At 43.1% G+C, this 22,098-nt stretch overlaps 1 protein-coding gene across 4 annotated transcripts in view; it reads right to left on the reverse strand.

The window, feature by feature from the left end:
* RNF170 (ring finger protein 170) overlaps window positions 1-22,098 on the reverse strand; it is a 50,691-nt gene that overhangs the window by 12,833 nt on the left and 15,760 nt on the right. For 3 of the 4 annotated variants that reach the window (XM_084628920.1, XM_084628921.1, XM_084628922.1), the window contains 3 exons: window positions 14,170-14,245; window positions 12,877-12,985; window positions 1,762-1,835 (listed from right to left, as the gene is read on the reverse strand). In XM_084628920.1, coding sequence (XP_084485046.1) covers window positions 1,762-1,835; window positions 12,877-12,985; window positions 14,170-14,245 — 259 coding nt within the window. Of the gene's footprint in view, window positions 1-1,761; window positions 1,836-12,876; window positions 12,986-14,169; window positions 14,246-17,533; window positions 17,614-22,098 lie in introns of those variants that run through there. The other variant, XM_084628923.1, reaches the window with a different exon arrangement.

The raw sequence follows: 22,098 nt of genomic DNA on the forward strand, positions 1-22,098 counted from the left end.
GGGAATTAATTCTGCTACAAATATCTAAAACTACACAATATGACATACATACGCATGTGTACATTTTATCTATATACAAAAAACTATTGTAATTTTAAACATATGTGGTGATGATATTCATGTGATACACTTTATCGTAAGGTTCTGCAGTTTATCACATTGTTTGCAATTTTTCATCTTTGAAACCTTACCTTGTACTCTGCCACTAATCCATCAAGCAGTTGCAAACACCTGCCCTGCCCTCCCCTCCCCCCCCTTCTTTTTTTTTTAAACAGCAGCTTGCCAAAGGACAGTTTCCTCTCTCTTCCTCTCCCTCCCAAATATGAAATCCCCCTTCCACTGCATAGGCTGAGAACACTCAGTCCCAGATCAATGACAGGCTTAAGATGAAATAGCTCGTCACTTTCCATGGCTAGATATGGATTCTTTAGTCCATTGGAAAGAGGAGTGTACAGGGTGACACTGGCCCTTTGAGCTATAAAAGAGGATGCCTGGGGAAGAAAGAGATATGGTGAGATAGCTCTCTGTAGGCCCACCCTGGAACAAGGGAGGAATTATCAGGGAGCCAGTGGAGGGGTTAGCCAGTGCCAGGAGGCTGAAAAGCGTGGAGACCTGGGAAGACTAGCCGGCAGACTTTCCTGAGATGAAGGGCCAGAGCCAGGAGACTGATTATGGTTCCTGGGAGAAGGCTGAAGGCAGGAGAGCAGCAAGAGGGGTTAGCTGGTTGGTGACCCCAAGTCAGAAGCAGGACTAGAGGGGTCTGAAGGCCAGTGAACAGCAGAAGGAGTTGCCTTTAAGCCAGAGAACCATAGCCAAGGGCCAGAGAGGGCTGATGGCAGGGGAGCAGCAGAAGACCTTATCTACTCTCATCTCCAGAGGCGAAGAGCTAGACCCATAGGAAGTGTGAGACGGCCAGCTTTCCAGTCAAGGGGAACCTTAATGGGCTAGGACTTGGAGACTCACTCTGAGCATTACCATTCATTATTCCCAGTGCAGATAATCATTATGATCATCCGACATCTCATCTCATGATGCCCCATGTACCACACCACAGCACTTTCAACCATATCCGGACACTCTGTCCTCTTTTGTCCCTGGACAGCCACTCCAGCCCTTCCAGCTGGAGTGCAACCCTGCTCTTCCCAGCGGGAACCCTCACAGCCTGATTGCTGAGAGATGGTCTTTACCAGACCATCCAAAAATTGAGAGATTTTAAAAAAAGGATTAGGTGTTTGTGTTTTATTTTTTTTTTTTAAATTTGCTTTCTTGTTTTTGAGCCTTTGGAGGAAGCACTTGCCACCAAAAATATAAGTGATCATTTCAGGTTCAAAATTCAAGCTTAAATGCATATGCAGAAATGTAGGCCTCCCTGCTGGTTGCTCAGAAAGACACTCTGCTAACCCTTTCCAATCTCTTGGTGTGTGGGTGTGGGTGTGTAGCTGACAAAAGACTTTCACCTCCCCAGACCTTATTGCTATTCTGTCTCTCTCTCTCTCCCCTCCTGGTCTCCCTCTCACTTCCCCACTCAGTCTCTTGCCCCACTCACATTTTCCCTCCACGCTCCCCACCACCAGTTCTTCTGTCCCTCACATGCCTGCCTATATCCCTCCCCTTTCCCCTAATAGAGTCTTACCATTCACAATTTCCCTCTATGCCATCCCTTACTTATTTTTAGAGGTAAGCATGAGAGTGCGTGTTTTCAGAATCCGGGCCTAAATTTGGAATCAGAACCATCGGGTCTTTGATGATATAAAGTGTTACCGTTTGTCTGCAGATTGGGCAACGGATGGCACCCAGCCACGAGCCATACCTCCAGTATGCAATAATGCACATACCTAATGGAGGTAAATATCAAAGCTGTAATGATTTAAATTTTACACTGTTAGACATTTTTGATTTAAAACAATTATTTCAGCAAGAACAAAATATTAGGCACCAAGAAAACCGGTAATGGATTATTAAAATATTAGGCTCAAGTACTTTAGGCATAACTGGCTGTTTTTATATAATATTAATTGCAGATAGTAAAACCAAATTTATCCAAATTCCAGATGCAATTCAGTTAATAAATTCTGATACAGTTCAATTTCAACATTAACTTCTATAGCAGGGTGGAAAAACAAACAAAAAATTGATTTTATATTTTAAAAATAAACCCATTTAAGATTAAATTTGAAATTGACCACTCCAAACTTTTAAAAATCATTTAAAACAAACATAAAAATAATGTTAAGCAATACGTTTGCTGACACTTTTTGAAGAAAGTAAAACCACAGAACTGTGGAAGTCACTGGCTAAGCCAAGGGTGGGCAAACTGCAGCCCATGGACCAGATCCGGACTGCCAGTTATTTTAAGCCAGCCCTTGAGCTCTGCTCCAGCGCTCCAGCCGGGGAGCAGGGTCGGGGGCTGGAAGCTCCCGGAAGCCACGACAGCGCTTTAACGTGGCTGTGTAGTTGCGGCACCAAAGCTGGGAGAGACCTTTCCCAGAGCTGTAAAAAACCCACCCCCACGACGGGAGTAGCTACCAGTGCTGGTGCACTGTCTACACTGCCACTTTACAGCGCTGAAACTTGCATCGCTCAGGGGTGTGTTTTTCACACCCCTGAGTGAGAAACGTTCAGCACTGTAAAGTGGCAGTGTAGACAAGGCCTCAGTGTAAAGGCTATGGTTAACTGAAAATCAACATGTTTTAATAGCTAACAACCAATGAAAATCAACTTTTCTTTAGGAAAATAACTAAAAAGTACAAATGCAGAACACGATTAGAATACATTATTTAAATAAAGGTTTTCAACTTACTGATTTAAATTATGATTAAACTGGGTGATTTAAATTGCACTGACTTAAATCAATCCATCCTGGTCAAGAGCATATATATTAACTGAGGAGTCAAAAAGCTTCTACATCATTGTATTTGGAAAATGATTAGTTTTAAAAGCCTTTACTAAGGTAAAGTTTAGCTGGGAAAACTACAGGAAATAAAAATTCAGCTTGTTACAAAACCCTAATGTTTCAAACTTTGAAATTGCACAGGTTTTGAGGTGTCCGGAAAAATCTGAATCCTTTTAATCTTTTCCAAGTCTGCACCAACTAACTTTTCTCGATGAACAGATAATGTATAAGTTACGATAGCCCCATGGATACTAGATGAAGACAAATAAAGAATCCTTGTTTGAGAATCTCAAATGTTGGGAATCTGAAGGAGGGGAAATCAAAATGATAAACATAATGTAACAAAATAAAATTACCCCTACAGATACCTCAAGTAAGCTAAGGATGTGAATGTTGTAAATTTTAGCATAATTCTTAAAGACTTCAATTTTTCAATGTAAACGTGTTGTCCTGGATGAGGACACCAACCAGAGTTTTGCTAGTTTTTTTTCTACATGTGTTTACAAAACTGCCACCTCAGCTCCCCCCGTTTTATTTTAAAAAATGTTTTCCGTTAATTCTGAATTAATTTTCAGTTAATTCTGAGTTAATTTTTTCCATGTTTAGAAACTTTAAGGACACAGAATCAAATATATTTGCAGATGAGTGGAAATTCTGATTTAAAAACTGGTAGCACAGAAAAAAAAATACTTTAGAACGTAATTTTAGACACTATCTATTACCAGACACTTTCTCAAGAAGTTATACATAAAGTTCTTTGTTTTTAATAGTATTATGCTATGAAAAACTGTTTTTCTCTTCAGATCAAGTTAAGGAATTTAAGATTCTTTAGAAATGGTTACTCACCCTGTATAGTAACTGGGGTTCTTCATGATGTGCCCCCCACGGTGCTCCACTGGAGACATGCTAGCACCTGCTGCACCTTTGATTGGAGGTTTCTCTTAGCAGTGTCCGACTGGCGCACAGATGCGTGCTACTAAGCCCCGTGCCCTGAGCCATTGTTACACAGCACTGGGTGGGTGAACCGCCCTCAGTTCTTTCTCTACTACCAAGCTCCACCGCAGAGAACGCCAAAGTAGAGGGGAAGGAGGGCTGGTACTGGAGCACTTGTAGGGATACAAATCTTGAAGAACCTCAGTTACCGCACACAGTGAATAATCATTTTTTCTTCTTCCAGTAGTGTCCTTACGGGTGCTCCGGGGAGGCAGATCAGTGTTGTACATTGCTAACGCTGTTGCAGGCATCGCAAGGCAGTTTGGGAAGGGTTAAAGGTGTAAGTGTGGAATGAAAGGTTCCTTTGCAGGTTATGAGAGGCCATACAGGGAGGAAGAGAGAAGGGAACGGGTTAACTCGACGCTCCAGCTAGGTCCGAAGACAAGACACTAACTCCAGCCCAAGGCCATGGCACACGACCTACGACCTACTCTCGGCTGCCTGCCAAGAAAGACGGGAGCCTGGATTCCAACCCCGACCAGCGAGGATTCAGCTGAACAAACTGCAGGGGCTGTGAAGACAGTGAAGGCCAGCGTGAGGGGAAACAACAGGGTGTTTTGGGAAAGCTGAGGAAGCCATGGAAGGCCGGTTTGGACTGGTACAAAGAGCACAGGGAACAATGGTCCCTAAACAAAATGCCCCCAAAAGACCTAAGGACTTAAAACCCTCCTGAGAGCTGAAGCAAATCAGAGATCCACAGTGGACCCTGGGCAGCCTGTGCACAGGACAGAACTCCCATCCACCCTTCCCCCTCTTCTTCTAACGTTACACCCAGGCATGACCAGCCTCGGGTCGTGTGTATGTGAGTAAGAAAGTGGGTTAGGGCATGGGCACTAATGCTTTCTTTCTTCCCCTGAGTGACGTGGGGAGAACCCAGCACCCTCCGCTGTTATTAATAAAGCTTTAAAATTTAGTCACTTGGTGTGCTCCTTCATTCCCTCCCGTAATGATCCTGTGGCCTCAGCCTGATCACCTGATGCCTCATTCAGATTGGTAACATAAATCTGTCACAGAATAACCCTGTACTGGAGAGTGGAAAGCCATGATGGCCACCAGATGGACTCTAATAGAGCTCAGCGATAGTCCTAAACTTTTTAGTGTAAGGATGTAGTCCAATAAATCTGGCAGCGATGAGGTCATTGGTGGAATATGTCTGAGGTCACACCAAGAAAGAAATCTTGTCCATTTTTGAAAGTATGTGTAGCAAGTAGAACTGTTTCCTGCTGTGTTATAGAATTCTTTTTACTTCCTCTGAGCAGACTGTGTCTAGACCCATGAATCATCGGCCAACCGTGCTTTGAGACGAAGCACTGCAAGATTGGGGTGAAGGATCATCCTGTCTTCCTGGGAGAGGAGATGAGGAGCAGTGTGGAGAGTGATTGGAGAGCAAATGGCCAGCTGTATCAGGCAAGGAAAACATGTTAATCTGGGACAGGGTCAAAATTATTTGGATGACTCCGGTTTTGTCTTTTGTACTTTGAGGAGAACTAGAGGAATCGGTGAGAATGCGTACAAGGAGATTCAACGATCAATGAAAGTGAAAAATATCCCCAGAGATCTGTGACCCAGTCTGCCTCTCGAGCAAAACTGAGCATAAAACTGTGGTGAAACAAGTCTATCTGAGAGGTGCCCCACTGACAGAATATTTGGTATGATTTGCTGTATCCTATTTCTTACTTGTTGTCTTGGAAGAAGTGCCTGCTGAATGCATCCAGAGTCACATGTTGAATCCTTGGGAGATAGGCTGCTGTGATGAAGACCTGGTTGAGTATGTACCAATTACAAAGCTTGACAGGTTTGACGCAGTGGGATCTTGTGCCTCCTTGCCGATATAAATATGCATGATATGTGGTCCAAACAAATCCTGCATCCTTGCGGTCCCTTCCAACCCCATGATTTTATGACCTTTATGAGATTGTGCAATTAGTGGCAAAACCTGGAGACAGGGGTATCTAACCACTCTGAGTTCCAGGATGTTGATGTGTAACATGGTCTCTTGCGACGCCTACTTGCCCTGGATCTAGATGTGCTCCCGACCATAGCAGAGAGATGTCTGTCTTTATGACAACCGCTGAGGGAGGACGTGCAAATTGGACTTCTGAGCAGACATTGCGATAGTCTTTCTACCAGAGTTGAGGGATTGTTTTACGCAGGTGGATATGGAAAGATGTACATTTAAACTGTGTCGGCTTGGTGAATAAACAGTCCCGAGCCACCCTGATGGCAATGGATTCGGAATCTTGCGGGGTCTCTGGCAAAGGTACTGGCTGCCATGTGCCCTAACAACTGAAAACAGTTCTTGATCAGGGGGCTTGATCAGTATGGGGGCTGAGTTGAATTGCACTGGCTTTGTTGGAAAGGACCACAAACTTATGCAGAGGAATGTAGGCTCTTGCTGCTACTGAATCAAGCAGAACTCCTATGAATTCTAAGTTTTGCACAGTGGTCAAAGTGTATTTCTGAACATTCAACTGCAGGCCCAACTTGAAGTGATCTAACACCTCAGAAGTTGGGGCAGATGACAGGCCTAACAGGAGGGCTTCATTGACAGGCAAAGCTATGTGGGCAGACGAGGTCAGACGAAGGAGAACATGCAGCGTATGATGAGGTTCTTTAACCTCCTTGAATTAATTGCAACGAGTCAGCAATCCTCTTGACCAGATCCTGGAACTGCTTAAAATTCTCCGCCAAGGAAGGAGGAGGACAAATGATAGCTTCATCCGGACATGAAGAGGAGATATTGGCTGTAGGAGAGACCTCATCAACAGCTCGAGCTTCCTGCTCCTCAGAAGATTCTTCTTGAGGGTCAAGTCTCCTAGAGGGAGCAGGCCATGCCGGTTGTCTCTCTGTGATGGGTGGTGCTCGATGTCTTGGAATATTGTTGACGATAGACTGATCAAGGGTCCCAATGTGGCCAACGAGGTGGTGAGGAAGGCTTAGAAGGCACCCCTGGGTGCTCATACAAGCAAGATGGTGCTTGCAATCTTGTGCCACGAGTGTTTATAGGGTCAGAGACCTCTGGAAAGGGGCCTCTACAGAAGTGAGGGGAGAGACCTGAACTGATATTTGGGACACCAAGGCAACGTCTTCATCAGAATCCTCATCCTCAAACGCACTCTGGAATGGTGAAGTGCCTGACGAAATTTGAGGTGAAACCATCGGTACCAGATGAACTTCAGGAATCTCGATGTCCTTGGTACAAAAAGAACATAGGAGCCAAGCACCAGAGAATCGGGCATGTCAGATGCAGCCAGGTCCTGGGGAAATTGGAAGTCCTGCAGTACAAAGCCTGCTGTCGGTACCAAGCCTGTAATCTGCACAGAGATGATGGTGGCTGAGGTTGCTGACAGTACCACGGGTCTCAGGCACTCCAAGAGAAGTGTGGTTGGAGCCCGAACATGCTCCTTCTATGATGAGATAACTGGCTCTGTGGATGAGGGGAAAGCAGTGGACATGTTATTCCTTGACTTTAGCAAAGCTTTTGACACAGTTTCCCACAGTATTCTTGCCAGCAAGTTAAAGAAGTATGGGCTGGATGGACGGACTACAAGGTGGATAGAAAGCTGGCTAGATCGTCGGGCTCAACGGGTAGTGATCAATGGCTCCATGTCTAGTTGGCAGCTGGTATCAAGTGGAGTGCCCCAAGGGTCGGTCCTGGGGCCGGTTTTGTTCAATATCTTCATTAATGATCTGGAGGATGGCTTAGACTGCACCCTCAGCAAGTTTGCATATGACGCTAAACTGGGAGGAGTGGTAGATACACTGGAGGGTAGAGATAGGATACAGAGGGACCTAGACAAATTAGAGGATTGGGCCAAAAGAAATCTGATGAGGTTTAACAAAGACAAGTGCAGAGTCCTGCACTTAGGATGGAAGAATCCCATGCATTGCTACAGACTAGGGACCGAATGGCTCGGCAGCAGTTCTGCAGAAAAGGACCTAGGGGTTACAGTGGACAAGAAGCTGGATATGAGTCAACAGTGTGCCCTTGTTGCCAAGAAGGCTAATGGCATTTTGGGCTGTATAAGTAGGGGCACTGCCAGCAGATTGAGGGACGTGATCGTTCCCCTCTATTCGACATTGGTAAGGCCTCATCTGGAGTACTGTGTCCAATTTTGGGCCCCACATTACAAGAAGGATGTGGAAAAATTGGAAAGTGACCAGCGGAGGACAACAAAACTGATGAGGGGTCTGGAACACATGACTTATGAGGAGAGGCTGAGGGAACTGGGATTGTTTAGTCTGTGGAAGAGAAGAGTGAGGGGGGATTTGATAGAAGCCTTCAACTACCTGAAGGGGGGTTCCAAAGAGGATGGAGCTAGGCTGATCTCAGTGGTAGCAGATGACAGAAAAAGGAGCAATGGTCTCCAGTTGCAGTGGGGGAGGTCTAGGCTGGCTTTTAGGAAAAAACTATTTCACTAGGAGGGTGGTGAAGCACTGGAATGGGTTACCTAGGGCGGTGGTGGAATCTCCATCCTTAGAGGTTTTTAAGGTCCGGCTTGACAAAGCCCTGGCTGGAAAAATTTAGTTGGTGTTGGTTCCTGCTTTGAGCAGGAGTTTGGACTAGATGACCTCCTGAGGTCCCTTCCCTTCCTAATCGTCTATAATTCTATGAAATACGGTGTGGGGGGAGGCCCATGGAGAAAAGGATAGAGAGTCCCTTCCCGCAGGTAAAGTGTCCAATAAACCAAGGTCAACACGACAACTTCATGCACTACACTGTTACCCAAGAACCTCGGTTTCCAAATATCCTTCAGAAATAAGTCACTGGGAGAGTAATTTTCATTAACTTTTGGTTTCAGAGTAACAGCCGTGTTAGTCTGTATTTGCAAAAAGAAGAGGAGTACTTGTGGCACCTTAGAGACTAACCAATTTATTTGAGCATGAGCTTTCGTGAGCTACAGCTCACTTCATCAGATGCATACAGAGGAAACTGCAGAAGACATTATATACACAGAGACCATGAAACAATACCTCCTCCCACCCCACTCTCCTGCTGGTAATAGCTTATCTAAAGTGATCATCAAGTTGGGCCATTTCCAGCACAAATCCAGGTTTTCTCACCTTCCGTCCCCCCCCACACAAACTCACTCTCCTGCTGGTAATAGCCCATCCAAAGTGACCACTCTCTTTAAAATGTGTATGATAATCAAGGTGGGCCATTTCCAGCACAAATCCAGGTTTTCTCACCCCCCCACCCCACTCCAAAAACCACACACACAAACTCACTCTCCTGCTGGTAATAGCTTATCCAAAGTGACCACTCTCCTCACAATGTGTATGAAAATCAAGATGGGCCATTTCCAGCACAAATCCAGGTTTTCTCACCCCCCCACCCCACTCCAAAAACCACACACACAAACTCACTCTCCTGCTGGTAATAGCTTATCCAAAGTGACCACTCTCCCTACAATGTGCATGATAATCGAGGTGGGCCATTTCCAGCATAAATCCAAGTTTAACCAGAACATCGGGGCGGGGTAGGAAAAAAACAAGGGGAAATAGGCTACCTTGCATAATGACTTAGCCACTCCCAGTCTCTATTTAAGCCTAAATTAATAGTATCCAATTTGCAAATGAATTCCAATTCAGCAGTTTCTCGCTGGAGTCTGGATTTGAAGTTTTTTTGTTGTAAGATAGCGACCTTCAAGTCTGTGATTGCGTGACCAGAGAGATTGAAATGTTCTCTGACTGGTTTATGAGTGTTATAATTCTTGACATCTGATTTGTGTCCATTTATTCTTTTACGTAGAGACTGTCCAGTTTGACCAATGTACATCGCAGAGGGGCATTGCTGGCACATGATGGCATATATCACATTGGTGGATGTGCAGGTGAACGAGCCTCTGATAGCGTGGCTGATGTTATTAGGCCCTTTGATGGTGTCCCCTGAATAGATATGTGGGCACAGTTGGCAATGGGCTTTGTTGCAAGGATAGGTTCCTGGGTTAGTGGTTCTGTTGTGTGGTATGTGGTTGTTGGTGAGTATTAGCTTCAGGTTGGGGGGCTGACTGTAGGCAAGGACTGGCCTGTCTCCCAAGATTTGTGAGAGTGTTGGGTCGTCCTTCAGGATAGGTTGTAGATCCTTAATAATGCGTTGGAGGGGTTTTAGTTGGGGGCTGAAGGTGACGGCTAGTGGCGTTCTGTTATTTTCTTTGTTAGGCCTGTCCTGTAGTAGGTGACTTCTGGGAACTCTTCTGGCTCTATCAATCCGTTTCTTCACTTCCGCAGGTGGGTATTGTAGTTGTAAGAATGCTTGATAGAGATCTTGTAGGTGTTTGTCTCTGTCTGAGGGGTTGGAGCAAATGCAGTTGTATCGCAGAGCTTGGCTGTAGACGATGGATCGTGTGGTGTGGTCAGGGTGAAAGCTGGAGGCATGCAGGTAGGAATAGCGGTCAGTAGGTTTCCGGTATAGGGTGGTGTTTATGTGACCATTGTTTATTAGCACTGTAGTGTCCAGGAAGTGGATCTCTTGTGTGGACTGGACCAGGCTGAGGTTGATGGTGGGATGGAAATTGTTGAAATCATGGTGGAATTCCTCAAGGGCTTCTTTTCCATGGGTCCAGATGATGGAACCATTTTCTCAGATGATGGGGGGGGGGGGGGTGAGAAAACCTGGATTTGTGCTGGAAATGGCCCACCTTGATGATCATACACATTTAAAAGAGTGTGGTCACTTTGGATGGGCTATTACCAGCAGGAGAGTGAGTTTGTGTGTGTGGGGGGGGGGGGGGGGGGGCGGAGGGTGAGAAAACCTGGATTTGTGCTGGAAATGGCCCAACTTGATGATCACTTTAGATAAGCTATTACCAGTAGGAGAGTGGGGTGGGAGGAGGTATTGTTTCATGGTCTCTGTGTATATAATGTCTTCTGCAGTTTCCACAGTATGCATCCGATGAAGTGAGCTGTAGCTCACGAAAGCTCATGCTCAAATAAATTGGTTAGTCTCTAAGGTGCCACAAGAATTCCTTTTCTTATTAACTTTTGGAGCACTACATATGAATATATTCACTTGGGTTACCCTTCCCCACTGCCTCTTTCCTTCTGCCTCTCCAGAAGAACAAGACCCCGGACAAATCAGACAAGTCTGCAACGTGCTAAGGAGGAAAAGTGCAATATGTCTGTGCTATATACATATATATACAAAAAGGCCTCAAGGTACACAGGAGGATGGCAGGTAGGGTGACCACACAGCAAATGTGAAAAATCGGGACGGGGTGGGAGGTAATAGGAGCCTATATAAGAAAAAGACCCAAAAATCAGGACATCTGGTCACCCTCATGGCAGGAGACCCTCTCTATGGGTATGTCTACAAGCACTACAGCTGTGCTGCTGTAGCATGGACACTACAGCAACGGCAGGGGCTGTCACTGTAATACATCCATCTCTTTGAGAGGCAGCAGCTAGGTTGACAGCCAGGTTGCATCTATCATGGGGGTTAGGCCGACCTCACTACATTGCAAAGACCATGACATTTTTCACAGCCATGAGCAAGATAGGTAGATCGACCTAAGTTTTAGATGTAGACAAGCCCTACATGGCTCTGATAAGAGCACAGCTGGAACAATGTACTTAAACTTGACTACTTAAGTTCTGGGTACTTAAACTCGACTACTTGTATAAGTAGGGGCATAGCGAGCAGATCGAGGGACGTGATCGTTCCCCTCTATTCGACATTGGTGAGGCCTCATCTGGAGTACTGTGTCCAGTTTTGGGCCCCACACTTCAAGAAGGATGTGGATAAATTGGAGAGAGTCCAGCGAAGGGCAACAAAAATGATTAGGGGACTGGAACACATGAGTTATGAGGAGAGGCTGAGGGAGCTGGGATTGTTTAGCCTGCAGAAGAGAAGAATGAGGGGGGATTTGATAGCTGCTTTCAACTACCTGAAAGGGGGTTCCAAAGAGGATGGCTCTAGACTGTTCTCAATGGTAGCAGATGACAGAACGAGGAGTAATGGTCTCAAGTTGCAGTGGGGGAGGTTTAGATTGGATATTAGGAAAAACTTTTTCACTAAGAGGGTGGTGAAACACTGGAATGCGTTACCTAGGGAGGTGGTAGAATCTCCTTCCTTAGAGGTTTTTAAGGTCAGGCTTGACAAAGCCCTGGCTGGGATGATTTAACTGGGAATTGGTCCTGCTTTGAGCAGGGGGTTGGACTAGATGACCTTCTGGGGTCCCTTCCAACCCTGATATTCTATGATTCTATGATACTTCTCCTACTCAAAACCAAGCCTTAGTGCTTGTCTACATGGACACTAAGTTCGCAGCAAGCTGAAATGTAAATCTACCCAGTACTAGCATGCTGCACACTAAGCATCTGTCTGGCTTCCGCAGCCGCGCACTAACAATTCCCTAGCATTTCTGATCTACCCTGCTTTGAAACAGGGGTAGATCAATGTGCACTAGACTAGGGAACTGTTAGGGCATGGCAGTAGTGGCCAGAAGGACAGTATGTGAGACACTAATGAGGGGTAAATTAACTCCCCAGGTTGCTGTGGACTAAGGGCTGGTCTACACTTAAAACTTAGGTTGACCTAGATACGTTGCTCAGGGCTGTGAAAAATTTCACATAGGGTTGCCAGATGTCCAGTTTTTGACCGGAACACCCGGCTAAAAAGGGCCCCTGGTAGCTTTGGTCAACCCCGTTAAAAATCCGGTTGGCAGGCTCCCTACCCAGCTCCCGGGAAGCTGCAACATGTTCCTCCAGCTCCTAGGTGTAGGGGCAGCCACGGGGGCTCCACACTCTCCCCTGCCCCGAGTGCCGGCACCGCAGCTCCCACTGGCTGGGAACTCTGGCCAATGGGAACTGCAGGGGCAGCACCTCCAGGTCAGGGGCTTTGAAATGAGGAAGGAGGGGAAGTTCTGTCCTCAGAGAGGTGTGACCTGCCCTGATCATCTCAATGGGATGTTAACTCTCTAACCGAATGGTGATAATTATAGTTTAAATGTCAGAATTGTTAATTTTCTCTGCTGATCATTTTTACTTACCACAGAAAAGATGTCCGCAGTTTGTTTCGATGGGAAATGTAGCCTGCTGTAAACAGACTGGACAGGACATGTCAGTATAGAAACGATGTCTATTACCAGCAGATGCATCCTGTTGGGACAAAAAAATAATTTCTTAAATTATTCAGGAATTAACTTCAATTTAGAAGATCACTTGAGTTTTAAAAAACCCAGAATATATTCTCCACTTGCTAGAAGTCAGAGACAGATGACTCAAATTTAAAACTAAATAAGAGCAGGAACAGAATAATATTTAAATTGAAAAATTAAATCAGTAAGCAGGTATTGTGCAACAAGCACATTATTTCTTCCATCTGTTCTATATAGCATACACTTCAATCTAATTAAGGACAATGAAAATAGAACCGTGTGATCCTATATTTAATAACCAGAAACCTTTAGTTCAGGTGCACTAAAGTGCGAGTGACACCCAAAAAACTTGCTTCCAATACACTACTCACAAAAGCCTGTCTATACTAGGCGAGAGGCTTTAGCTACAATAATAAATGTTGGCCCCAGGCCCTATTGTAGAAGCAGCCTATGTACCTCTTGATGACAAGCTCAGATGCTGGATAGTTAACTTTGAACTTTAACAATTCCAGCATGTTGATGATTGCTTGGCTAATCCTTGGATTCCTTCCATGGTTTTGTCACAGGCATCCCAGCCTAGAATCTCCCCATATGTGCCAGGGAACGGGCCAATGCCTTTAGCTGGCCTGAGTGGCTCATCACCCCAGTTCACTGGGCCTTGGCTGCTGTGCTATTTTCTAGGAAGCTTAGCTTGTTAGTCTAAATGCTTCTGGTCCCTGCTCCATAGCTGCAAACTGGACTCCAGATTTGACTTCCTGACCCCTTACTGCCAGGGTCTATGTTATTGTGCAGGGAGCATGCACTGTAATCTAACTTACGTCCCCGTGTGGGGAAACTTGGAAGTGTCCTGTGCTTCTTTAAGGCTCTTCTGAAATTGATTATGGATTCCAGTTTGAGAAACAGGGGGGATGGATCTCACAGGCCCTTTCACATTTAACTATGACCTAAAATTTTAAGGGGTTATCATGATATCCATACAAGAAATTTGTCACTTCACCAATAACTGAAGCTAGTTTTGATAAGTCTATCTGCAGCAAATGGAGTTTATACAATGGACATGAACACATTTTCTTTTTCTAGAATGATGTGTTTCAGAATTTTTTTTAAACTTTAGCAGTAAAGGAACAACAGATCTATACCACATATTATTACATGGATGGCCATTTCCAACATCTAGAACAGTACCTGTTCTGTTTGAAGCTGCTGCCGAAGTGCCCTCACTAGTTCTTGGTTGTCTGGATGAATGTTCTGATGCTCATTTCTGAGAGAGGGGGAAAAAGTGAAAGAACAATGACTGTCAGAACACAGAAAAACAAATACAGACTAACACGGCTGCTACTCTGAAATCTGCATGATCAATGTATTGCAGAAGGTTTCACGGATATTGTAAACCATGTGGCACTGTGACCATTCGTCAAAGGAAAACACCCTTCTTATGACCAATCATCAAGAACAACTTTGGCTGAAAATTATCAGTTTTAATAAATGAAAACAAAATCATTATTGTGTAAAAAATCAAGTTACTTGTAAATACATATTAGTTAACTCAGAAATAAGAGTTATAATATTTTTTCTTTCCATTGGTAACTCCTTTGTTGCTGGAAACGTAATTATGCCTTAATGATTTTTCCCTTCGCTGCATGCATATATACTCATTTATTATTGTAGAGTTGAAGTATCTTGTTTTTTTAAAATCTATTTTATTTGCTATCTGAAGGATTATGAAAACACTCAAGAGAAGAAATGGCAGGCTTTTCATTTGTTTTTGAACACTGATCTCATATAACTTACTCCCAGCATTAAAAACATAAAAGAAACCATTGATGACCCAGCGGCAACAAGAGTAGAGGTTAGACATGATAAAAATACAGATTACTTAAAAGGAGAATCAGAAGGAAGGGCTGCACTGAGGACTAATGAGACATGGGTGGAGATAAACATTCATCACTTTTTCCCAGACTTGAGCAGGCCTCATGGAAATCTTTCTTTATCAATGTGGTGTCATTAAGCTCAGCTAAAAATCTTATACAAGAGATAACAGAATTTTCAGTATTATATTGAGTATTGTTGAAGTTGCAAAGAAGTTCTATTATAAGTCTGTTTTCATTTGCTCCGTATTTTCTAAAACATTGAGCTTTGGGGATGAAACCACCATGTTTGGTGTTTACTAAAAGGTGATTTTTTTTTTTGAAAGTTTGAGCAAAATGAATAGATTCATAGAGATTAAGGTCAGAAGGGACCATTATGATCATCTAGTCTGACCTCCTGCACAATGCAGGCCACAGAATCTCACCCACCCACTCCTGCAATAAACCTCTCACCTATGTCTGAGCTATTGAAGTCCTCAAATCATGATTTAAAGACTTCAAGGCGTAGAGAATCCTCCAGCAAGTGACCAGTGCCCCATGCTGCAGAGGAAGGAGAAAAAACCCCAGGGCCTCTTCCAATCTGCCCTGGAGGAAAATTCCTTCCCGACCACAAATATGGCGATCAGCTGAACCCTGAGCATGTGACCAAGATTCACCAGCCAGATACCCAGGAAAGAATTTTCTGTAGTAACTCAGATCCCACCCCATCTAACATCCCATCACAGGCCACTGGGCCTATTTACCATGAATAGTTAAAGATCAATTAATTGCCAAAATCATGTTATCCCATCATACCTTCTCCTCCATAAACTTATCGAGTTTAATCTTGAAGCCAGATAGGTCTTTTGCCCCCACTGTTTCCCTTGGAAGGCTGTTCCAGAACTTCACTCCTCTGATGGTTAGAAACCTTCATCTAATTTCAAGTCTAAACTTCCTGATGGCCAGTTTATATCCATTTGTTCTTGTGTCGCACAATTCTCTCAGTTGTGTGGGGTTTTTCTTGTTTTTAAAGTTTGGCCATGTTGAAAAACAACACACTTTTCCCATTTTAGTAGTGCCTTTGCTTGGTTTTGGAAAAAGATTAAAAATTAAAGCAAAATAAAATCTAAGCAATTGAAATATTGCTAGTGAGCATGCTACATGGGAATCTGCTAAGATTTTTAGCTGAGCCTAAGCCCTGGTCTACATTATGCGGGGGCGGGAAATCGATCTAAGTTACATAGCTGAAGTCGATGTACTTAGATCTACTCACCGTGGTGTCTTCACTGCAGTGAGTCGACTGCTGCTGCTCCCCCATCAACTCTGCCTGAGCCTCTCATGGAGTACAGGAGTCAACAAGAGAGTGCTTGGGGGTCAATTTATCGTGTCTAGACTAGACGCGAATAGACATACCCTAAGAAAGAGCTACTCCATCTCTGACACCTTAGTGCACAATCACACTGCCGAGGTGCCTGGCTGAACTGCTGTTCTCCCTGCACAATGGGCTGGAAGGGACAGGACTACGGTCCTATGATATTCCTGGGGAATTCTGCGCCACTGCACAATCTTGCAGAATTTAACATTGTGTGTGCAGAATTACCTTTCCCCCACAGAAATGGGGTTAGCTGCTAGCTGCCACTAGGGGTCACTGGACTTGGCAGAGCCCAGCTTGCACATAGAAGACACTGCTGTGGGGGGGAAGGAGAGGGAGCTAGAGGGTTCCTGGCAGCTGCAGTTCCCAGCATACCTTGAGGGAAGGAGAGGGCGGCACATGAAACTCCATGCAAGCTTGGGACTGAGCATCAGGCTGTTTCTCCCTCTGGATCCCTGGGCTCTGGTGGAAAGCGAGCAGGTGTCTTGGAAATGGGGGGGTCCCGCAGCTGGGCTCGGGCGGGGTGGAGACAGAGAAACAGGAACTGGGGTGTCATAGGGGTTTCTTTAACTCTACTCCTGGGGGAATTTTTGTGTGTGTCCATATTGTTACAGACACACTTGCTGATAACTGAAATAAATTATCAAAATAATTGAATCTGGCATGATTATGTACTGTTATTTTGACAAAAAAAATTCAGAATTTTAAAACATTGTGCGCAGATTTTTAATTTTTTGGCGCAGAATGCCCCCAGAAGTACTATGACTTCTGCTGGGACAGCTCGTATGTGGGAGACTGTAAATGTCCCACTCAGACAGAGCAAAATACTCAAAAAAGACCTTAAGACCATTTACATAGTGACTTAACCAAATGCAATTTCTTTTTTGCCAGTAATTAAGGTTATATAGTTAAAAGCGGAGTCAGGAAATGCAAAAATTTAGGATGCACCAGTAGCAAAGTTAACTTTGTGGAATTAAACATGTAATATTTTCTGAAAAGGTGTTGATGGATGACTTAACATTTTGTTAAGTAAATGGGGAATAGTTATCGAGCAGGTTTGTTTACAGTGATGTCCCACAGAAATTGGTTCTTAGCCTTACGCTATTTAACATTTTTTATCAATGACCTGAAAGGAAACATAAAATCATCACTGATAAAGTTTGCACATAACACAAAAATTGGGGGAATGATAAATAATGAAGAGGACAGGTCACTGATTCAAAGCAATTTGGATCACCTGGTAAACTGGGCTGAAGCAAACAACATGCATTTTATTATAGCTAAATGTAAATGTATACATCTATGAACAAAGAATGTAGGCCATACTTACAGGACAGGGGCTCTATCTTGGGAAGCAGTGACTTTGAAAAAGATTTGGGGGTTGTGGATAATCAGCTGAGTAGGAGTTCCCAGTGTGACTCTTGACAAAAGACCTAACATGTTGTGGAACATATAAACAGGGCAACCTTGAGTGGGAGTAGAGATTACTTTACCTCTATATTTGTTACTGGTGTGACTGCTGCAATACTGTGAAAAGTTCTAATGCCAACAATTCAAGAAGGATGTTGATAAATTGGAGAAGATTCACAGAAGACCAAGAGAATGATGGAAGGATTAGAGAACCTGCCGTATCATGACAGACGCAAAGACCTTGGCCTAGTTAAGAAAAGGTTGAGGGTGACATGATTACAATCTATAAATATTTACACGGGGAACAAATATTTAATAATGGGCTCTTCAATCTAGCAGAGAACCAATGGCTGGAAGTTGAAGCTAGACAAATTCAGACTGTAAATAAGGAATACATTTTTAACAGCGAGGATAAACAACCACTGGATCAGTTTACTAAGGGTTGTGGTGGATTCTCCATCACTGACCATTTTTAAATGAATATTGGCTGTTTTTCCTAAATATATGCTGTAGGAATTATTTTGAGAAAGTTCTATGGCCTGTGTTACACAGGAGATCAGACTAGAGGATCACAATGGTCCCTTCTGGGCTTGGAATCTACGACTTGTTTACAACATAATTATATACCCAATTTTTTTCCAGGAAATACTTATTCTGGAACTCTAATTTTTATTTATATTTCTTTAAAGTGGCTATTTCCTCAATGGGTCTATGAACTTTGGCAGTTTTGCATACCTGACTTTGCAATTTTAGCATCTTATTAGTGTAGTTTTTAGTACTTAAAAGTTTATGTATTCTTTCAGAAATAAATGAAAATTGTTTGCAGAGTACTTGCATGCTTGGCAATATACAATAACGTATTGTTTTACAACATTAGATATACATATATAGACTACTGTCCCTTATACATAAGATGCTGTGTATAAGGACATTCACTGTGCAATGTCCACAGAAAATATATCAAGAGCTCCCGAGGAGCCCTGCTTTGTTCGTAGCATGCCTTATAAGAGGACAGGAAAAACTGTGTCTATTACATTGGAATAGACAAGAAATTATATGTGACTATGTAATTAAAGCCTGCTCTAATGTATGCATACAAGGAAGCAGAGTGAAGATTAGATGTGCAATCTTCACTTTGAAATTCTTGAATTTTGAGTGCTTAACCACACAACAGCTTTAACCTTATTTTATTTGTTTAAAAAAAATCCCATAATCTGGAATGATTCAATAGCCACTTCCAAATGTCATGACTCACAAAATAAAGTGTGGATCTAAATGAGGCAAGAGTTCCTGCTTCATTCAATGTGCACTTTCCTCCAGTGAAAATGAGACACTGCTCATATGGAATCTAATTTACCTATATGGTAACACTTTAATCTCCCCTGTTAAAAAATTGGTCTCCTTGTAGGTTTCACCTCTTTTGGAAACACTGATGTACCTATAAGAGTGAAAAGTGTACGATAGACTAGACTACTGATATGCAATGACTAGATAACAAAGATACTGAAAAGCAGGTTAGATAAGCCAGGAGGGACAATTAGGTAGTTTCTGATATAATATTCTAGATTGTGTGGTTCCTTTTAACTTGTTAGATGAACTAAAATTTCACCATCTCAGCTCTGTCTATTGTGACAACTAACTCTCAGCTTTTAGAGAGGATGGCAGCAAGCTGACTAATTTGTCAAGATTTAGCTACTTATAAAGGCAAACTGACTTAACAAAAGTGTCATTATAATGATTGAATTAAATAGCTGGAACTCTTGGAAGATTTTAATATTTTTTTTCTCTTTTACTGTTAATAGCTTCTTCTTCAACAGCTCAGACTTCGAATTCACGCATTGATTCCGAACTGTCATTTGTTTTTCTTTAATAAAAAAGGGGAAAATCACCACATCCCTTAAGTTCAATAGACCCTCTCCTTCACATTCCACTTCTGCCCTCAAGGCCCCACTCAAACACACTGTTGCTCCCCACCCTGTACTGCTTCCTACTGTCTCCTGTCCTTCCCTTCCCTGGCACCCCTCTTTAACAGTTATGAACCCCACCCCAAGATTCCCAGTTTCCTCTTTCCCACGCTATACTTGCCACCTGCTCGTACCCAGTTTAAAATATTTTAAAATAAAATGTCTAAAACTGTATAAGTGCATGAGACAGAGGAATGGATGGGAAAGAGACTGGGCAAAGGGGAACAGATGCAGGGTATGGCAACATGGAGGGGTATGGTGTTGAGACACACATGGAAGAATATGAGTCTCATGCTCCTCCTCCCCTCCAGTGTTTGGTGGATAAGGAGAGAGGTACCCAAGAGGTTTACTGATTTAGGTGGGGACAATTGTGGAGTCTGGGTAAGGGAGTCAGGGTGCCTACTATCCTTCAAACTCAGGAGCTGAATCAGCGAAGGATGGTGCTTAATGAAATGCATCCTAGAATACTCAAGGAACTGACTGAGGAGATAGCTGAGTCATTAACGATTATCTTTGGAAAATCATGGAAGACGGGAGAGATTCCAGAAAACTGGAAAAGCACAAATACAGTGCCTATCTATAAAAAGGGAAATAAGGACAACCCGGGGAATTACAGACCAGTCTGCTTAACTTCTGTACCCAGAAAGATAATGGAACAAATAATGAAGCCATTAATTTGCAAACATCTAGAAAATAATAAAATAAGTAACAGTCAGCATGGATTTGTGAAAAACAAATCGTGTCAAATCAACCTGATAGCTTTCTTTGACAGGGTAACAAGCCTTGTGGATAGGGGAGAAGCGGTAGACTGGGTATATCTTGACTTTAGTAAAAGCTTTTGATACCGTCTTGCATGACCTTCTCATAAACTAAGGAAATGCAACAGTTTTCAAATACATGAAAGGTTGTTACAAGGAGGGAGAAAAATTGTTTTTCTGATTTAACCTCTGAGGATAGGACAAGAAGCAATGGCTGCAGCAAGGGAGGTTTAGGTTGGACATTATGAAAAACTTCCCGACTGTCAGGTTGGTTAAGCACGGGAATAAATTGCCTAAGGAGGTTGTGGAATCTCCATCATTGGGGATTTTTAAAAGCAGGTTAGACAAACACCTGTCAGGGATGATATAGATAATACTTAGTCTTGCCACGAGTCCAAGGGACTCATCTAGTGACCTCTTGAGGTCCCTTCCAGTTCTATGATTAACTCTTTAAAGAGGTATGCTGGCTTAAAGACAACCTTAAGCACAGAAGCACTGAACTGCTCTGTGTTTCAATCCAGTTTGCTTCTCCAGCAAATAACCATTAGGACACGAAGGCGGATCCAGTGTGCGTGTTCTGTATGCAGCCCATTGCATTGTACAAGGTATCAAACTGACTAGCTCCCTTACCCAGGCCATCAGCAACTCCCATCGTAGCCATGTATCCCTGAAACGCCAACTCCAAGCAAACTCTGCCTGCTCCAATATTGCTCATCAAAATCCCTTATTCTATGCATGCCTCCTTATGCTTCCCTTCTTCTTTCCTCCTTCATACTTCTATTACCTTCCTTTTTAAAGTTAAAAACATTTCCAAATTAAACTTATCAAAATGTTTAATTTATTAAAGATAAACCTTTTAGATGTTAAACATTTAAATATTTGTTTATATGTAGGACTTCTGATTTTAGGTTTTAACCAATAAACACTGAAAAAACACCCAGTAAACACACACAAATAAATAAATAAAAATGGTTTTTATCCAGTAAATACAGGAAACAGTTACTTGTCTCTAAGGGCTTATCCCCAATGAAGCAGTAATGAGAACTATGGGGGTGAGACTTTTAAATCGCACTTACAAGCCACATGTGAATTTGTCCATGTAGACGCTGCTAGTGCACACTAAATGTTCCCTAGTGTGCTTTAATGAAGTGCTGTTTGAAACAGTACTATGTGAAAGCGCACTAAGGAATATTACAAAAAGATTACTAATTACAGTATATACTACTGCAATGAGTAATGTATATACTGTAATATACATTATTCATTACAGTATACATAAAGACAAATCCCAGAAATCCCCTCAATTTTGGACATCTACATAAAACTCAAAATTACTAAAAAGTAAACCCTGAAAAATGAAATTAAAAATTCTCCAAAACAGAAGCCCTATTTATATGTTTATACATTTAATTTATAAAACTAAAAACTTAAATGGGCCAAGTCACAGAAGAGGCCAGAGGGACTGGGAAAAAGGAGACTGAGGAGACATAGGATGAAGACAAGAGGGAGTCTTTCAGGGGTCTGAGGAGCAAAAACTAACCTTTGCAGGAGGGACGCACAGTTAAAATGCACCCCTCTTCTAGGATTCCTTTGATACAGGAAACTGTACAGTGCTTGTTCTACCCCATGTGCTACTTCTGAACTGCAGAAATGCTTCTAAGCCCCACCATCTAGTCTACTCCCTTAGTTCCTCCAGGTTCCACTAACATGCTCCATAGCTGTCCCTACCTCCAGCTCTGCCCCTCAGACAGCTTCCCTTGCCA

This window comes from Lepidochelys olivacea (genome assembly GCF_965140295.1).
Source record: "Lepidochelys olivacea isolate rLepOli2 genome assembly, chromosome: 5".
Lineage (NCBI taxonomy): Eukaryota > Metazoa > Chordata > Testudines > Cheloniidae > Lepidochelys > Lepidochelys olivacea.